This window comes from Ovis aries, chromosome 19 (assembly GCF_016772045.2).
Source record: "Ovis aries strain OAR_USU_Benz2616 breed Rambouillet chromosome 19, ARS-UI_Ramb_v3.0, whole genome shotgun sequence".
NCBI lineage: Eukaryota > Metazoa > Chordata > Mammalia > Artiodactyla > Bovidae > Ovis > Ovis aries.
The window spans coordinates 50,338,692-50,358,682 of record NC_056072.1 but is presented as its reverse complement, the minus strand read 5'-3'; the positions used below and the strand labels follow the sequence as shown (position 1 = coordinate 50,358,682).

Genomic DNA, 19,991 nt, shown 5'->3' with positions numbered 1-19,991 from the left:
GACTAAGAGTAGGTATGTTCTCAAACACAACTCTTTTGGGGATGAGGGGTATGTGTCTCATAGAGACTTTCCTGATTTACTATTAACTTTGAAAATTAAAAATAGAATTTATAGCCTTCAGTTGCTTTTTGACTCGCAGGGCAATAACTTCAGCTTTGATCTTATTTCATGAACTGTACTTTCGTTAAGTATTGGCATTTAGAAAAAAGATGTGTTTCGGTATTTAAATAACGGCAATTTTAATTCTTCATTTCTTTAGTACTCATTGACTTTCTACATGTATTGTCAGATTTATTAGCAGAGTAAAACCTACATTGATCTGTAGGGTTCACAGAGGAAGTCCTTAAATTTTCTGGCTCTGGCAGCTATTAAAATCATAATTGGCAGACCAGAGACGTTGATACAAATGTGAAATCATTCAGGACAGTAGTTTAAAAAAAAATCAGTTTTCAGGAAATTCTGCCTTTTCTTGCCATTTTAATACATGAAGTGATCAGTTCAGTTCAGTTCAGTCGCTCAGTCGTGTCCGACTCTTTGCGACCCCATGAATCGCAGCACGCCAGGCCTCCCTGTCCATCACCAACTCCTGGAGTTCACTCAGACTCACGTCCATCGAGTCGGTGATGCCATCCAGCCATCTCATCCTGGGTCGTCCCCTTCTCCTCCTGCCCCCAATCCCTCCCAGCACCAGAGTCTTTTCCAATGAGTCAACTCTTCGCATGAGGTGGTCAAAGCACTGGAGTTTCAGCTTTAGCATTAGTCGTTCCAGAAAACACCCAGGATTGATTTCTTTTACAATATATGCATATATGAAAATGTTGAACGTGTTGGTTGCTCAGTCATGTCAGTCTGTGGGGTTGACTCTGCGACCCCATAGACTGTAGCCTGCCAGGCTCCTCTGTTCATGGAATTCTCCAGGCAAGAGTACTGGAGTGGGTAGCCATTCCCTTCTCCAGAGGATTTTCCTGACTCAGGGATCAAACACATGTCTCCTGTATTATAGGTGGATTCTTTACCTGGTCTGAGATATCACAGAAGCCATCATATTTGTATAAGTGCACACATGCACGTGTGTGCACACATACACACACCATATTTATATAAGCTCACAAACACACACATGTATATATACTTTTTAAAATGAAAGAATTGAAAGGATTGGATTACCAGTCCCATATTATCTATATTATATCACTGTATGGCAAGTAGAGTGAGCTTTTGAAATTATCAGTCATGTCATGTTATTCCTTTCCCTAAAACCCTTTAACATCCTTCCATCTCAATTGGAAGAAACTCCCAACTTCTTGTTCTGACTTAACACAGTCCTTCATGAGCCTACCCTTGGCTTTTTGTCTGATCTCATTACATACACTCTTTACCTTTCTTAACCATGCTCTAGCCATCCTGAGCCTTCTCTCGTCCTTGACCATATGGACTTATTGCTTTGTTACAGCCTTTGCACTGCTCTTCTCTCTGATTCTCATTTTCTTTGGGGGTTTAGTTCTTGGCTTCAGTTTCAACTCTTAGAGGCCTTGAGTCACCATCCAATCTAAAATCATTCCTCAGTCATTTTATATCATATTTTTGTCATCATAGGATTTATCGCTTATTTTTCTCAGTGGTTTTGTGTGTTTTATTCCTGTCATTGGAGAGTTAGCTTCATGACAGTAGGAGCCTTGTTTGGCTTGTTCCCTCCTGTTTCCCCAGTTCTTGACTCTCTGCCTAGTAGCCCAGATGGGTTCCCAGTATACATGGAATGAATAAATGTGGTGTATATGGATTTGTAAATGTATTTGGAGAGCCCCTGTGGTCTCCTTTCAAGTGAGGAGACCCCATGGCACTACAGGTTACTTTAGGTTTTACAGCAGTGCACTCTTCATGAGTGTTGAAGAGCATATCTTGAGACAGTCAGATGTTCTGAGAACTTTAACATTTACCTGTTCAAAGATTATGTCTGAATTTCAGTAGAAATGGTGTCTTTTATAAACAGCCATCAAGTTTTTAGGTTAGGATAACCTGCAAAGACCATGTAGGTTAGATGTTGTTTCTAAGAGGGGCGTTGTGGGGTAATGTTCATCCTTGTAGTTGATGTATTGGGGAGCTAGTCTGTAATAGAGAAAAGCTTAATGCCTCTTCACTGACTTGAGTAATTATCAACTTAATTTTTGTCTCATTTAGAACTGTGTTAGTACAGGGCTACAACTTTTATCTAAATCTTTGGGGTCAGATGAATTTATGAATATTTCTGACTATAGGAAGGTAATGTGGTTCGGTATCTCATATGTGAATTATATCCCCCAATGGAATGTGTATAAGATATAATATTTCTGTAGAAAATGAATATTCTCACTAAGAAGACTTAAAAAAGACTATAAAGAGACTATAGTATAGGTCAAGATGTATCTCCAAATGACTTCACAGAAAATTTACTGAAAAACTTGACACTTAGGGGATATTTAGATTTTGGAATTTCAGATAATGGATAATGAACCTGTACCTGTTGTGTACATTTGAATTTTTCTATTGCCAAGTGCACATATAATAGTAGCCCTATTAATTGTAAAATACCTTGACTTATATGATTACATTTCTGGGGAAGTATCAACAATGAAATGTCTTTTGGTGACTGGGTAGACAAACTCTGGTATATACATCCTGTGGAATACTACTCAGCAGTAAAAATGATGACACTAGGCATGCAGGTATTGCATGCACGTAGCAAGATGGGTGGATGTCAGAGGCATCCTGTAAGTGAGATTGGGCTCAAAAGGCTACATACTGCAGTAAAAAGAAACAAAGTACTGATACATGCTACAACCTGGATGACCCTTGAAAACTTCACACTCAGTGAAAGAAGTGAGGCACAAAAGGCCACAGTATTGTCTGCTTCCGTTTGTATGAAATATCCAGAATAGCCCTATCCATAGAGACAGCAGGTGGATTGGGTAGTTTGGTAGTTGTCAGAGGCTGGAGAAGAGGGAAGTGGGGCGTGACTGCTTAATGGATATGGGATTTCCTTTTGAGGGTGATGGAAATGTTCTTCTGGAACTAGATAGTCGTGGTTGCATAACATGGTGAATGTACTTAATGTCACTGAGTTGTACACTTTATGTTTTGTGTATTTGATCATAATTTAAAAAAAGACTCCATACTGTATGATCCTGTTTATATGACGTTCTGGAAAAAGAAAAATGACAAGAATAGAAAATAGTGGTGCCAAGTTATTGGGGGAGGAGTTGACTGTAAGATGGAAGCATGAGTGAATTGATGGGCATGATGGAACTGTTTTATATATTGATTGTAGTAGTGGTGAATCAGTGTTAAATTCACTGAAGTTGGTACTACTGTGGTTATGTAAGAGAACATCCTTATTCAGCTCGGTGAATACTTGACGGTAATGATTGGTCAGAGAGATCAAATAAAGTGACATCCTCTGAGTGTCAGAGAAATGAAATGAATCAACTTTTCATGAGTATTATAGGAAATGATCAGACAAGAAGTAGAGAAAAATGTGTGCAAATAGACCTGACATTTTTGTGTGTTTTCTGGAAGTCTTGTTATATACCTCCATTCCAATGCATATTTTTTTAAAAAGAATATTTTCAACCTCTGAAAATGTAGTTGGGTTGTAAGAATTTGTAAATTCCCAGAGAGGAGCTGTTTTCTGTACAGGAGACCTTTGGAGGCCTTGGTTGTTTCAATTTTGGTATGGGGGAAATATCTCCATTATTTCTTCTTACTAAGAAAGAGCTGCCGTGCCTTCAGGGAGTTTTAAAATGATCTGGAGTACTTTGTTGTTCAGTCGCTAAGTCCTGTCCGACTGCCTCCCCATGGACTGCAGCACAGCAGGCTTCCCTGTCTTTCACTACCTCCCGGAGTTTGCTCAAACTAATGTCCATTGAGTCATTGGTGCCATCCAACCATCTCATCCTCTGTTGCCCCCTTCTCCTCCTGCCCTCATTTTTTAAAAATTTATTTTAATTGAAGTAATAGTAAATAGATTTACAATGTTGTGCCAACCTTCTTTCCAGCAAAGTGACAAATGTGTAAAGTTGTACACATAGCCATTCTTTTTTTAATATTCTTTTCCATTATGGTTTATCATAGGGTATTGAATATAGTCCCCTGTGCTATTCAGTAGGATCTTTAGGACCTTGTTTAGATAACATTTTAAAAAATGAATCAAATGTACCTGAGTGATGGTGACAGAGTAGGAAAATCATTGTTTAATGAGTGAAGCTTAAGCTCCATTAGGTTTTTCCTGGTAACCTTGCAATTGAATTTATATCACATTATTTCCTCTGATTGCTTTTCTCCAAATCAAAGAAAAAAACATTAGTCCTATTATCTTTTTTTAAAATATAAATTTATTTATTTTAATTGGAGGCTAATAACTTTACAGTAGTCCTGTTATCTTATCTCACACTCCAAGCTACAAAAATTCCTGGCAGCAGTGTGTGAGGTTATGTGTGAATTGGAGGTTAAATAATATTTGTGATATGTTTCTTCAACCTGAAAGTATTAGTGCTAACTCTGGAAGTAATATACTGAATGAGTAGATCCTCTCAAGAAATTTTTGTCAGAAATTCTGACAGACTTGATGTTAGTTTCTAAAACTGTGCAGTGGTGTTGTGTTGAGGGAGTCAAGTTTTCTGTTCCATTTGTATAAGTACGTCTATATTTGTTAGAAAATTAAAATTTTTCATTTTAGCTTTCAGATCAATGTCAAGTCCTAGAATGTGCTTACCTGGTTTATCAGACAATGAATATGTTTGACAGTGTACAAGCAAATCTGATGAAAAGCTTTGGGAAACCTTAACTAAGAGTAGTCTTGTATTTTACAATGGGTGCATGGAGGACAAGTGCTGCCAGTAAGTTAGCTGATTACAGTGGCATTTGCAGTTGAACTTGACATAGAGGACAAACCTCATGTAAATTGAGAAATCGAGGTCTTAACGTGTTCTGGAATGATGTCAGCAGAAAGCAGTGTATGCCTCTGTGTCATACAGGCAGAGAGATGATGAGAGATTTTATTTCCTCCTCCTATGTGAAAGGTGTTCAGTTGTGTCTAACTCTTTGCGACCCCATGGACCATACAGCCCGTGGAATTTCCAGGCCAGAATACTGGAATGGGTAACCTTTCTCTTCTCCAAGAGATCTTCCCAACCTAGGATCAAATCAGGTCTACTGCATTGCAGGCAGATTCTTTACCAGGTGATCCACAAGGGAAGCCCAGGAAGACTGGCGTGGGTAGACTATTGCTTCTCCAGCGTATCTTCCTGACCCAGGAATCTAACCAGGGTCTTCTGCATTACAGGTGGATTCTTTACCAACTGAGCTGCCAGGGAATCCCTAACATCAATCAGTTCTGGCACTAAGTGGATAACTATAACTCAGTCCAGTTCTGACACTTACTACCCAGAGTTGGCATCAGACTCCAGGTTTAGGGCCTCAATCCCACAACTGTGCCTTTACTTCAGATACCAATCACAGGTTACCCATACTTCTGTCGGAGGTTCCCATAATCCGACACCCTCTTCAGTTTTGATAATTGACTAGAATGAAATAATCAGTTTATTATAAAGGAGCAGGTGAAGAGGTAGATAGGTACTTTGGTCTGGAAGGATTCCAAGAGTAAGAGCCTCTGTCCCATGAAGTTGGGGTGTACAGCCCTCCTATAATGTAGATACATTTACCAACCTGGAAGCTTTCCAAATCTTATGATTTAGAGGTTTTTAGGCAGTTCCATTATGTAGACATTATTGATTAACTCATTGGCCGTTGGTGATTAACCCAATTGCCACTCCCTTTTCCATTCCCTGGAAGTTAGCGAATGAGGCTGAAAGTTCCACGCTTCTAATGAAGTCTTGGTTTTCTATTGACCGGTTGCCAGCCTGAAGCTATCTAGGAGCCCACCAAGAGTTGTCTCATTAAGACAAAAGACTCATCACTCTTACACTCAGGAAATTCCCAGAGTTTAGGAGCTCTGTCTCAGGAAAGGAACAAAGACCAATATCTTTCTGTGATACCACAGATGGAAAGTCTACAGCTACCTCTGGCTGGTACCTTTTGCCTTTAGTTGGGCATTAGTTCTCTGTTATAGGTCAGAGGTGACCCAGGCTCGTGTTCCGGTCAGCATGAGTGTCACAGCATGCCAGTTGTCTAATAATTTCTCTAGATAACTAGTTCACTTTTGGCATAGGTGAGTGGCTGGGTGAGTGTGATCTGCTGTCATCCTGAACAGCTTCCATCTAGGAAGACATTATCTTTGTGGAATGTTCCCAGAGCCCCTTGGGACATTGGTGAATTGTCCTTTTTGTACTAGGACCAAGGCAGTGGGGGCCAGTCAAAATAAAAATGCCTTTGTACCTGTGGGAAAATCAGATATGTTTTTAGTATACACTGGAAATCAGTGAGGAAATTTATCCCTTGAAAATTTTAGCAGCAACACAGAGGCAGCTGAAATCAACCCTGAATGTTCATTGGAAGGACTGTTGCTGAAGCTTCAATATTTTGGCCACCTGATGGGAAGAGCCAACTCACTGGGAAAGACCCTGATGCTGGGAAAGATTGAAGGCAAAAGGAGAAGAGTGTGGGATGGTTAGATAACATCACCGACTCAGTGGACATGGATTTGAGCAAACTTTGGGAGATAATGAAGGACAGGGAAGCCTGGTGTGCTGCAGTCCATGGAGTTGCAAAGAGTTGGACACAGCTTAGTGACTGAGCACCAACAGGGACAACTGTCTCATCTTTAGTCCCTAATAGTGAGTAGTGAAAGTTGCTCAGTCATTCCCTACTGTTTGCGACCCCATGGACTGCCAGGCTCCTCTGTCCATGGAATTCTCCAGGCCAGAATACTGGAGTGGGTAGCTGTTCCTTCCACAGGGCATCTTCCCAACCAGGGATCGAACCCAGGTCTCACGCATTGCAGGTGGATTTGTTACTGTCTGAGCCACCAGGGAAGCCCAGGAAAACTGGAGTGGGTAGCTTATCCCTTCTCCAGGGGATCTTCCCAACCCAGGGATTGAACTGGGGTCTCCTGCATTGCAGGTGGATTCTTTACCAGTTGAGCCAGCAGGTAAGTCCCTAATAGTGCTTTGTAATAGAAGCACAGGAGTACTAACATGCATTATCTCATGCACCCCCAAAACCACCCTAGAAAAGAGTTAACTATCGTTGGTACCTGGCATATGAGATAACCCAGGCTCAGAGAAAAATGTCTTGCCTGAGAGCGAATGGTGAATTAGCTATGGTTTCCTGCTTATGTACAGAACTGTAGAAATTACTTTCTTGTGTGTGCTTTGGGGATGATACTCATTACCAGTGATGTGGCATTGACGAGTGCCATCGCCTGCCAGGTGAAAAGACCCTCCACACTTAGTCTGGAGTCATCTCTGCATGGGCAGTTTGCGTCAGCATTGATGCTGCTTCACTCGGGTGATCCTTTTGCCATTCCGGCCAGGTTAGAGTGTCCTAAGCTTGGGGAGCGGGGCGGTGGCAGTGGTAGTGGCATGAGCAGGTCTTATTCCTATTCCTGATGGTTACTCTGTAGGTTTTTTTGTTTGTTTTTAAGTGAGCAAAATTTGAGCTAGATCATTGGCTCTATAAAGAGTAGTTATTGCCAGATATAAAGAAATTCCTGGGGATCTAACATACAGGATTGTGACTATAGTTAACTGTACCTTATTGTGTATTTGAAGGTTGCTCTAAGAGTTGATCTTTTTTTAAAATTTATTTATTTTAATTGGAGGCTAATTACTTTACAATACAAGAGTTGATTTTTAAAGTTCCCATCACAAGAAAAAAAACTGTTACTATGTGTGTTGATGAATGTTGACTAAACTTACTGAAATCTTTTTGCAGTATATGCATACATCAGATCATCATGTTGTATCCCAAAAGTAATATAATGTTGTTTGTCAATTATAGTTTAAAAAAAAAAAAAAGAATAGATGTCCCCTTTTTTGACTTAGGTAGCATTTTGAGATATCTATGCTTATCTACTTGTCATTAGACTCAGCTCTCTGAGGACCAGGGCACGCCCCTCCTTTGTTCTCACATAGTATTGTTAATGTCAGTGGAATTGAAATGAGTTGAATAAAGGTGATCATTTTCTAACAACTGTCAAGCTGGGCCCACAGAACCATCATCAGGATGAAGTGACCCTAAGATTGATTTTGGATTTTGAAAACTACTTGAAGATACAAACCAAAAAAAACTCTATATATCAAAAATAACCAGTTGGTGTAGATGGAAAGCTAGATAAAATACTGAACCATATGCAGTTTTCAAAAATTTATCAAGTAATCATCAGTGCATATCTTCCTCGTTTCATGTGTTTTATTATAAACCAACAATCCTTATATGCATGGTGGAAGGGGAGAGAATTGAAAGTGCTTTAAGATATCAAAGTGATGGATTTCATGTGGGCCAGTTTCATTCTTCCCAGATTGTAGTTTGACATATAAATTAGATATTTTCCTAATGAAAGCTGCAGGTACATACTCAAATAAATTTGAGATTTTAACAGAGCAAAGTACCTGTTAGAAACATTCACATAGGCCTTCTCTGTCACATTGCTTCCTTTGATGGGAGTTCAGATATCTGGATCAGTTTTGTTTGGCTTAGTAACATCTCTAACCTGATAATGTTTTACTTTTCTTCTAAACACTTGTATTCCCAGTAGAGTGGAATTAGGAAAGACAGACCGATAAAACTAAGTCCTCTTGAATTTCTATTAAGATTTTTCATGTTGCTTTTTGTATTCATAATGCTTCATTTTCACAGAAATAATACTCCTTATTTACAGGGGGAATTCCCTGTGTTTTCTTTTTCCTTAAAGATACCAGATAACATTTTAAAAAATTATTTCCCCCTCTGCCTATGTTCTTTAAAATCTTGATTCTTTTTTACATTTCATGGTTGGTATGTACATTCTAGGCTGTTTGCTAGTCAACCAGTACTCTCCTAGTGGGCAATTCAACTGGACTTGTTTATGTTTAGTTGGGTTTTTCTAGATCAGTTTGAATATAGGGCTGCTTATCTCATTTGCCTAATTCAAAATCTTGGTGTATAAGTGTTATGAAAGTTGGGCTTGGTTTAGACTAAGAGTTGTCTTAAATGGTCAAGAGCCGTGTTTGCTAGCATCACTGAGTCAGTTTTCTAGGGGCAGAGACTAAAGAATTAATTCCAGGTTTGGATATTATTTATCAGGGCTTTGTTTTCTGTATCTCACTTTCTCCTAAGCACCTGTTAGCTTTTATCACAGATACTTTTTGGGGTAACAGGCAATCACGGTTAATAATGATGGAAAGAACTGAAAATTTAATGTTACCTTTATAGGTTTCTTTCCCTTGCTTTGTTACCATCTCAGCGTTGAAAAAAAGTCTTAAGAAGCATTCACATTTCTATGAGAAGTATATACATTTAGGTTAGAAAACGGAGTAAGATACGCTTTTTAATAGTCATCTAAATAAGCCACAAAGACCCATCAGCCCACCAGATTTCTTCCCAGCATGTGACTGTAGAAGAAAAAGGTGATAAAAGAGACTTTATTACTTTTTCTAAGTGAGAATCTGTCTGTGGGGTTGTTAACACTGAGTTTACCATCTTGATGATTCCAGATGGTTCCTAGCAATTCTGAATGTAAGGTTGGTTAGTGATCTTTAGAACAGTTAGGTCTCCAAGTAGAGCATCATCTTTGTCTACTAGAACTTTTCTGTGAATTGTAAAACTACATTTGTAAACTAAAGAAAAAAAAAGCCAATTATCTCAATATAACAATATAACCACTGCAAACATTTTCATGTACAGTTGTGTCACATTACATTATTTTCAAATTTGTGTATATTCACCTGTGCTTGCTCAACCCCTCTCACTTGCCCCACATGGACCCCATCTTCCCTCTCATGGAGTGAGATGAGAGGTGGGGGTGTGACCTGGCTGTGGCTTCAGGTGGTCTCTCCAGTTTCCTCTGAGTGTGAGCATTCTCTGTGCTGGCTGTGATTCTGTCATTTAAAGTGATATGCTTTTCATACATTATGGCCCTTACGTGCAAGCCAGCCTCTTCATCTGGTGGCAGCCAAAAGAAAGGTGATCTCTTGCGACGCTGGAGGAAAAACTGTCAGTGCTGGACTTAACCTGTATTGAGAGATGGTATGTTGTTCTTCACCGTCAGGTGTTGGAGTATATCGACAGAGCTTGGTTTTCATCTCCTATGCAGATTTTGGTCTCTAACCTCTGAGTTAGATGCAACTTCACTGTATTTAATTCCAGTCCTTTTTCTGTACACAGTTTATAATATATAATTGGTTTCATTTTTTAAGTTTTAAAAATACTATATTTAAACACAACTATATCAAGTATCTTACACTGTAATTTTTATAATCATCATTCATAATAGGACTTTTGGGGTTTTTGTCTTTTCAAAAGAATTTTGATAGCCATTATATTCAATTCAAGAGAGTGAATGCCTTGTAACTTGCACACTCGGGCCCCCTTACAATAATGGTTCTGCCATAGACATTACAGAATATCTATTGTGCTCAAATTATAGTATTTCTTAACAATAGGCATAGTCTTATCTCTGCTCAGACTTGTAGGGTCCTTTCTGTAATTGGGCTCCATAGAGTTTAGAAGTCAGGTTAACCTAATATAGTGCAGTGATGAATAGCACTTGTTTGAATCTGGACTGCCGGGGTTTGAAACTTTGTATTGCTGCTTACCATTGAGATAATTTTGAGCAAATTACTTACTCTTTCTTTGACTGCTTCCCCTTAATGGGTAAAATGACGTTAATAATCTTTACCTTATATGATAGTCTTGTGAGGATTAACTGTATATGTAAAATGTTTAGAATACAGCTTTGTACCAACAAGGGCTGTGTGTATATTACTTGGTATCATCACAGGTTTTGACAATTTATGAAAATCCTCATAGTACAACTATTAGTCTTGGACACACAAAATGACTTGGATCAAGATTGGGTACTTTTAAGTTTTTATTCGTTTATTTTTAAAATTTTAAGTATTAGATATTTTTTCTTCTTTCTCTTTTGGCTGTCCTACACGGCTTACAGAATCTTGGTTCTCTAACCTGGGACTGAACCCAGATCCTAGCAGTAAGAATGCTGAATCTTAACCACTGGACTACCAGGGAATTCCCTAAACTAAATTTCTGTTTTTGTCTAACAGCCAGAGTTTCAGGCAGGAGAATCTGAGTGTTGGACTTGTGAATTTAATACTATATCTAAAGTACATTGTCAACATGTAGTATCTCAGGATTGTATAGAGGCACTATTAGATGTCCCTTATATCTCCTCTAGACTATCTTTTCCTTCCAGTGACATTATTATCAAAGTCTGTCCTTGAGCAAACTGTGAATGTTGTCATGAATCCTTTCTTTTTCTGTACACAGATTCTGTGTGCTCCTCTGGGCCATAATAGTTACTTCTTTAAGAACAGGAAGGAGACTCAGGACTTGGCCAATTTGGTGTCAGTTCTCTGTGTTTTTCATTTTGGTAGCTATGAAGAGGGTTTGCTTTCCACCCACCTGGATGCTCTTTTGATAATGTTCTGTTGAGGTAATCAACACACTTGAGCGAATGCTTGTTCCATGGCTGCCCCTTTCTGATTGTGGGCATGCATTTGACTGTTTACAGTAGATACTTCATGAGAAAATGCACCTTAGTTGCTTCTACTATTCTGCAGTGTTTCCCATGAAGATTCAGAGCCCTTTATAAAAAGCAGAATGTTTTATGTGTGAGATGGTCACTGAATTTAATCAAGAAAGTCCACTTGAAAGGAATTACATAACAAAACAATTTCTGCTGTTAAAATAGGATATAGACAAATGCATATACTGTTTCTTTTTAAAGTAGTTTCATTTATTCAAATAGTTACTAATCAGAGGAAACTGATTTTGTTGTGGTAAGTTTAAATAGAGATTTTAGGAGTTCTAGTTTGTGTTGATCAAAGCTGTAAAATACAGGTAGAAAGTCTCTGTCCACTGATGGTGGTGCTGAGATTTCTAGTAGATTTCTTTTCTTCCTGGTTATTTTCCAAAATGCAAAGCAAGAATGAAATTACAGGATTGTAACATTTTGTAATGAACTTGAAGTATTTAACAAACCTAAAGTCACAGCTTTGCTGTCATAATAAAACATTTCAGGCTGTTCATTTCTTGTGACAAGGAATCCAACCCATTTCACCAAATTTGGCCTGTTTTTAAGTTCTATTTTCTATTGCCCTAGTTTTATTGGCTCTTTTTTTTTTTGGCCTTTATTACCTTGATCCAATGATATCAGTTTCCTATTATTATATATACTTTGTGCTCAGAATTGACCTAGGTTTCATGTGGTTTCTCTTTCCCTGAGTTTTATTTCTCATCTGAACAGATCGCATCTTTTTCTTGCTGTTCCATCTGCACAGTGTCACTCCTAAAGATGAGCTTCTTTATCCTGTGAGGCAGTGGAGGAAGCATGGAAGCCATTTGAGGAGCATTGCATTAACAGGTGTATTGTTGTAGTCATACGGTGGCAGTATCAAGGAAATTATAGGATGGGTTAGTATTAGAGTATCAATTTGTAAATCCCATGACTTCCTGTTTCATGGGTCATGAGTGTCGACGATGACAGTTCTCAGGAAAAAGGTGAAAAGTCTTTTGTAGTCTGATGGTATGTTTAATTCTTTAACATGTATTGATTGCTAACAACTCCTGTCTCTCCCCAGCCTACCCCGGCTTTGTGCATAAGCACAATTTTGGACCCAGCTATTTGTACTTATTTATGCTTTTACACCTTCTTCCTTTCATAAAGATTTTAGCTGGTTTATGACTTGAGTTGAAACAAGGAAAAAAAAAGACGACCTGATATGGTCTGTCCCCTGCCAACCAGAAGCTTCCTGTGGTGTCCAAACAGAATAGTTGCCTCAGTCTGTCAGCACTTCTGTCTTTGAAGGTGGTTTCTGCTTGGAAAGTGGTGACTATTAGCATAGCTTTTGGATAATTGCTTCTGTTCCTGTTTTAGGATACATTGTGTTTTTTTTTTTCCAGATACTTTCCTATTCTTGTTGGCTTTGTTTTTCCAGAAGACTGAGCCTGTGGTTACAATGTTTCAGGTCCCCCTTTGAACTTTCTGTGGGATTACCCAATTCTGGGATACCCTCACCAGATCATCAGTGCTAAAGAGGGCAGAGGATCTTCTTGGTTAATAGAAAAGGCCATTTTGGAATGACTCTCTAAATCCAGAAACATCCAGACTTTTCCTTCAGTACTTTTTTTCTGTTTGGGGTAGCAGTACTTTTTTCTGCTTGGGAGGGAGGGGCCATTGGGAGGGCTTGTGTTTAAGGGGTTCGGAAACAGGGGATTTAAGTGTGTCTTTTGTGTTTTCAAGGCACTAACACCACTCCCGTCTGTATTTAAATGCTGTCCCCAGGTTACGACTATGGCTATGTCTGCGTGGAGTTTTCACTCTTGGAAGATGCCATCGGATGCATGGAGGCCAACCAGGTTGCTTTATACTTCGGTCAAATGATGCTGAAAGGATATATTTTTCATGAGTGGGGAGGGAGGGCTTCAAATGATCAAACTTTGGAAAGGTACCAGAAATCTATATTTAGAGCATTCCACATTCTAACCAAGAGAAACTTTAAAAGAGGCTGAGGAAGTTTCTCTAGAAAATTTAATGGGCACAGAATATATTTTAGAAATGCGTTCAGTTGTCATTGGATCATATTCCAAAGACAGTAGGTGGAAAAAAATGACAGGTCTGGGGTTCTTCCCTTCAGAGTGTGACTGAGCTTGGGATCCAGATGCAAAAAAACGATCCTCCTTGTCTGTGATCTCAAGGAACTTCCTGGCACAGGAATTTTAGGTCAGTGCTTAATACCCAGACCTCGGGTGAAGACTACCAATGGCAAGTCCTGTGGCAGTCAGGTCCAGCCTGCATGTGCTACTTTTGCAAGACAGCCGTTGGGGAAAGGAGACCGGTTGACTGTAGGGGTCTTTTGCATTCATCACTGTTCTTTACAGATTGGAGTTTGGTACGCGAGTTCTTAGCTGCATTATAGTTTGAGCTGGTGAATCGAAATCTGTACTTACCTTATGTTTGAAACACGTAGATGTATTTAGCTTGCCACATAGGACTCTCATCTGGGTCTTTAACTAAACCCTGCCTGATAGTTTTGGGAGGAAATATGAAATGGATAGAATTCTTCTTGTCATCATATTTCCTTGGGAAAGTTGTTTTCTTTGTGATGTCTTAGTTCCTCCATCTGTGAAGTGGGAGAAAGAAGTGCTATAATTTGATTTTTACATACCCACTGCCTGGGCGTAACACTGTGATTTCAATATACCCAGAATCTTAAAAGAAGGCTCTGCCAGGGCATACTAGTATTGCATGAGAACTCTTCTCTTTCATAGCCTAATGCCTTCTCATCAGCTTTGTTCCATTCAGCATGGCTCATTACACTTCACTTTTTCCCTTCTTTGACCATATTCTCCCCTTATGTCAATGAGGATGACATAACTCTAAATCTTTTGGGATCAAGAAGTAATTAGAAGAAACCTGACGTATCTATTCCTGTTGTTAGTAGTGTAAATACTGCTAGATCCTTAGACAATAAGTGGATTAGGGCTGTATCCCTTTGACAGAGTTCCTGTTTGATTTGTCCATCATTGAGCCAGTCATTTAACAGATGCTAATTATGTGCTAGAAAATGCTACCTGCCAATATTTGGAGAGAAGAATAAAAGTCCTAGTCTGTATACTTATGGTTGATTCCATTCTAACAATCTGTGCTAATTTGAGAACATTCATTTAACCCATAAGCATTTTGTTTTTATCAGTGAGTAACTTTTAAATCCTTTGCCACTGTAAGTGGTAGAAACAGAACTGGCAAGCCATGGCAGTTGCCATTTCTTTTGTGCCATTCTCCTAACACTAGAGGGGTGTTACTTTTCATCATAGCTGATTAATCTGAAAAAATAACAATATTGTGTCTTAACTGCCTCTTCCCTCTATCTCTACCCCAAATCCTATCTATCTAAAGTATCCAGCCTCCTAAAGAGTGATGTCATGTAAAACTAGGGTAGACTTCTTTAAAAATAAGGATTATCCTTATGCTGGATTTCTGTTAGAGCCACGTCTAGAAAAATGTTCATTTACTTACATAAGCAGTGTCAAGGGGCTGAGGCCTATAGACATCTCCCCCCCCCACCTTTCCCACACATTCTTTGAACACTGTTAGGACTCCTAAATCCTGCATAAATGACCCTTGCCCAGTGAATGGTACACCAGAATAAAACAAGAGCAAGGCCAGAATCTTTTAGATGTGAAATAGATTGTTTTAATGGGTAGCCATCCTCATGCTTAGGGTACCATACGTTACTCTGTGCAGGAGAACAAGTAAGAGACAGCCTCTGTCTTCTAAGAGCTTATAATCTCAGGCTAAGAAAGATGACAGAGATTATATAGTATTTATGAATTCCATAGAGTGTTCTCTCAGACAAACTCTAAATTTCTGTCTGGTAACATTTTCAGTGTTCACTAGAGTTATTTCTTAATAAGACATAGCTATATTCTTATCCAGATGACCCCATTTCCTAGATTTTTATTCTCCCCTTGTCGTGGGCAGAGGTCACTCTGCTAATACTGCCATGTAGTAGAGTCTTCTCGCTGAACTGCTTAGACTTCATGATGTGATCAGTATCCTTTTATAATAACCTTTACCACAACTCTGGGCTTCCCTGATAGCTCAGTTGGTAAAGAATCTGCTTTCAATATGGGAGACCTGGATTTGATCCCTGGGTTGGGAATACCCCTGGAGATGGGAAAGGCTACCTACTCCAGTATTCTGGCCTAGAGAATCCCATGGATTGTATAGTCCATGGGGTCGCAAAAAGTCAGACAGGACTGAGTGACTTTCATTTTCACTTCACCATGATTCAGATGTGTACAAATCATTTTGATAAGAAAAAGAAGAGTGTAGGTTCTGTGGTCAGATGTTAATGTTACTTCCTAGCTGGGTTGTCTCTGGCAAATTTCTTAATCTGCCTTGGCCTCAGTTCCCTCTGTTACTTGGACCTCAGGGGACTCTGGAGCAGATTCAGTGAAATCTTCCGTTCATGAGTGCCTGCTGTGTACCAAGTACCTTTCTGGATGTTGGAGGTGCTGCAGTAAACAAGACACATATAGCTTCTGTTTTAGTTACAGAAGTCAGAGCATGCACAAGTAGACAAATTTAATACATGGTAGTGCTAAATGCTATAAAGATACTGAAGCAGGGTATTAAGAGAATGCATATGAGGGCAGTTTTAGATGAAGTGGTTAGGGAAACTTCTTGAAGAATAACATGGCATTTCAGTAGTGACTCTTGGTGAATAATGTACACAGAATACTTACCATAGTGTCTGGTATCTAGTAAGCATTTGAAACTAGACTGTCATCTCATCCTCCTCTTCCTCTTCTTCATGTCAAATAATTTCCAACCATATTTTGGGAAAAAAATTTCATATATGGATATTCTTTAAGGTAACAGATGTGGAGTAAGCTCCCAGGGACATAGCAGTTCATAATCTTATGAGAGCCCTAAGAATGTGGGGGAAGAAGTCCTTAGGGTAAGGAGGAAGTGTTTGTGAAGGGTGTCTATTCATCTCTTCTCCTTCCTTCCGAGTTTTACGTATAGACCAAATCAGTATGGTTTCTGAGTCACTATCTTCAGGGCACCTCTGAGTAGTCTGTATGTATGCTTCTGAGGAGGTTTCTATGAGATGGTTTGGATTGAATTTTTTATAGCTCTTTGCTATCTGACTCAGTGTGAAATGTCTTATTTTTCATAGACTGATACTTACAGGTCTGGGGGAAGGGGATAAAGAAGCCTTCTGCTAGCTTGCTTTCTCAGGTATTGTGGGGTATGTGTACATATGAGGTTGTTCAGGATGATGACTGAGGCTGCTCCAGCTCTTTCCCAGTGCCTTAATGGAAACGTCAAACCAACAGGATGCTCTGCAGCAATACTGAGCATGGTGGCCAAGGGGACTTATCAGGGCAGCTCTTAGCCAATAGCCGTCTGTCTGGGAAAATAACTTCCCACAGAGGTCTGTCAGCTCCTACCATCTCTGTGTACGAGAACCGGAAAGCCAGCAAACACTGTGAAGTGCAGAGCGTTTTATACCATCCCCCCCGGGTATTTCTAGCAGTATCATATGCCCTTGGCTTGCTTTATTGTCCAAGTCCCTGGGGACTGAGGGTGACTGTTACCTCCTTTCACTGTGTGTGCCATTGCACTGGGACCCCTGGGAGGTGAGTAAGAAGCATTGTGGTAGAATATCTGTGTCAGTGGTTGCCCAGTTACACTCGCCCTCTCAAACCATTGTCATTTGGTCTGCAGCATTTTATTCTCTCCAATTTGCAGGTTGATGTTTGTTGACTATTTCTGTTTAACCAAACAGTTGGTAAAATGCCCTTATAGGGCTCTGGGAGAAGTTATTTCTGGAGTTTTTACTCAACTTTCCTAGCTTCAGTGGCCTTCTTTAGCCAGAGATGACTTGGCGAAATGACAGTACCAGCCTAATTTTGTAAAGTACAAGGAAAAGAATGCTGTTATCATCTAACATGAAAATTCCTTAAGACACTGGCTTATGCTAGTACGTGGGATGAAGGCTATAGAATACATGAAGTTTTATGAGTGTTTTTTTGTGTCCACAAACTTAAGAGAGTTTGAGCTTTTGTAGATACCAGAATAGCCAGGGTGTTTCTGAAGGTATTTGAAGGAAGCCAAATCTTAAGTGGAATCTGTTCCCTGAAATTAGATGAATAGGAAAAGCGTATGTTTTGGGGGATGGGAAGACTGTTCTGAGACCATGATGGAAAAAATGAGCAAAACCCCAGTTTTTTAAAAATCTTTTTTGGTTGGTAGCAATATTGTATGAAACATTTTAATACTTAAATTGTGTGCTTTCCAGGTAACAAAAAAAATAAGTCTTCATAAATTCCTGCAAGGCTGTGATGTTGCCTAAACCCTCATGCTGAAACGACTTCACTGAAGAGAATGTGGCATTCTGGCCAGAGCTCAACTGTATAACTTGTGGCTTGAGTCATGTCATTCTTTTGTAAACTGACAGTTATTGAAGATTCCCCCTCTTTGGAGAGTTGAGGTATTCAAGGAAATCGAAAATGATTTTAAGGACTAGTGATCTAGTTATGCAGTTTGGTTATCTGTCCAGTGATTTGAGTCTTGGCTGGGCACCAAGCGATATATCATAGTAGTTAAATACATGGACTCTTTGCTCCATCTGACCTGCTCAGTGGGTAAATACATGGACTCTGAAGGCAGACTGCTTGGGGTTGTTTCTTAGCTCTGTCACCTTCTACTGTGTAACTTGGGCAAGTGGCCTAACACAGCATCTCTATGTCTTAGTGTTCTGTCATCCTTCTAGGGATTAAATGAGTTAATGCATGTAAGGTGGTTAGAACTGAGCCTGGCATGCAGTGAACATTGAGTGTTTATTTGTTATTAACACGACAGCTTCTCATCTGACTGCAACATGTAAGTCCTGAAGTTGCAGCAACTCCAGTCTTGGCTTCATGGCGTATATGGTTAAAAAAGGATTTGGGGGCAGTGCCCAGGGGATTATTTTTACATCAGCAGTGCTTCTCATTTAGCCTGTTGACTGGGACTGATTTTCAGCTTACTGCTTCCAGATCTCTCTAGGAGTTTCTACTGCCTCAATGTTCAAATCACCAGTTCTTTCGAGAGAAAGGGCAAGAAACGTACTTCCGTGGAGCATGAAGTATAGTTAGACCACAATGGAAATCTAATCTGTGACTTTAAAACCCTAAACTCTGATAACTAGCCCCTGGCTTTGCCATATCTCAGATTTTCTCCAGTTATTGTAAAAGGTACTCTAAATTGGATTCAATTTAGTGTTCTTGAATTTGAGAAATAAACACTTATCATTTGGCAGTTTTAAGATGAATTTCTAATGTATCTCCTATGATGAAGTTTATAATTATTTTTCTTATACATATTTCATGGTTCATTTCTGTGGATTGAAGTAATTTAGTTCCTGATTTGTTCTAAATTGGAAATGTGCATATATGTTTTAACCTTGTACTTTTGACATTGTCCTATTTCGTTCAGCTTGTAATTTTAGTTAATGTTTGACTTTTTATAAAAATGAGATTGTGCAAAGTGCTAATTTTGGAACTTGATTGAAGACAGTTACTGAAAAAAAAGCAGAATATGTATAATTCTAATTACGTAGTTCAGGGATTACACAGAGGCACAGACTCTCTGTGGTCTTGGTTATAGCTTTGGTTTATGACTTTGTAAACCTCCAAACAGCATAGTGTTAGGAGCACAGACAGGTTTAAGATTCCAACTTCATCACTTCCTAGCTGTTTTGTGATTTCTAAAGCTCAGTTTCCTGTCCATAAAATGGAGGAATAATCACAGTACCTACCTCAGAGCAGTTGTGAGATTTCAACATGTAATGTCTGTGAAGCACCTGGTACATATTCAGTAGTACAGAGTGATTCTGTAGCACTGAACTGTACTTGGTTGCCTGGCTTTTTCTTGGCTGCTAATCCACCTCCCGGGATTCAGAGATGCCTAAAAAGTGGCATTGCTTTGAGTGGCATCCAGTTCATGCGGTGTTGTCAGTGTCTCTTCCATGAAACTTAGGTGTCTGGACTGAAAGTAAAAGAAGCTGGGTAGCACCTGTCATGACAGCCTCTGAGGGACAAGTGCACAGGCATGTGAGGGCAGAGGACCACGGCCATTCCAGCATCCCACAGTGGAAGGCCTTATTTCTGAATCTAGCAATGCTTTTAGTTTTAGGACGTACTTAGGCTGCAGCTGGCATCAAATGTTTATTAGGTGTCTTCTCTACTCAAGTTGACCTTAGAGGTTATTATGCATCTGTGTCATTCTCCACAGGGCTAAGGGTTCAGGTGTTGACATTCTGCCATCTCGCTCATTTGTATATGAG

The 19,991-nt window shown here is 39.4% G+C and overlaps 1 protein-coding gene across 8 annotated transcripts in view; it reads left to right on the top strand.

Annotated features, from left to right (window-relative positions):
- The window catches only part of RBM6 (RNA binding motif protein 6), an 83,642-nt gene that overhangs the window by 25,178 nt on the left and 38,473 nt on the right, over nt 1–19,991 (top strand). For 6 of the 8 annotated variants that reach the window (XM_015102411.3, XM_015102412.3, XM_060402533.1 and 3 more), the window contains one exon: nt 13,436–13,509. The exons of the other annotated variants lie outside the window; for them this stretch is intronic. In XM_015102411.3, coding sequence (XP_014957897.1) covers nt 13,436–13,509 — 74 coding nt within the window. The remainder of the gene's footprint in view (nt 1–13,435; nt 13,510–19,991) is intronic. 8 annotated transcript variants of the gene reach the window in all.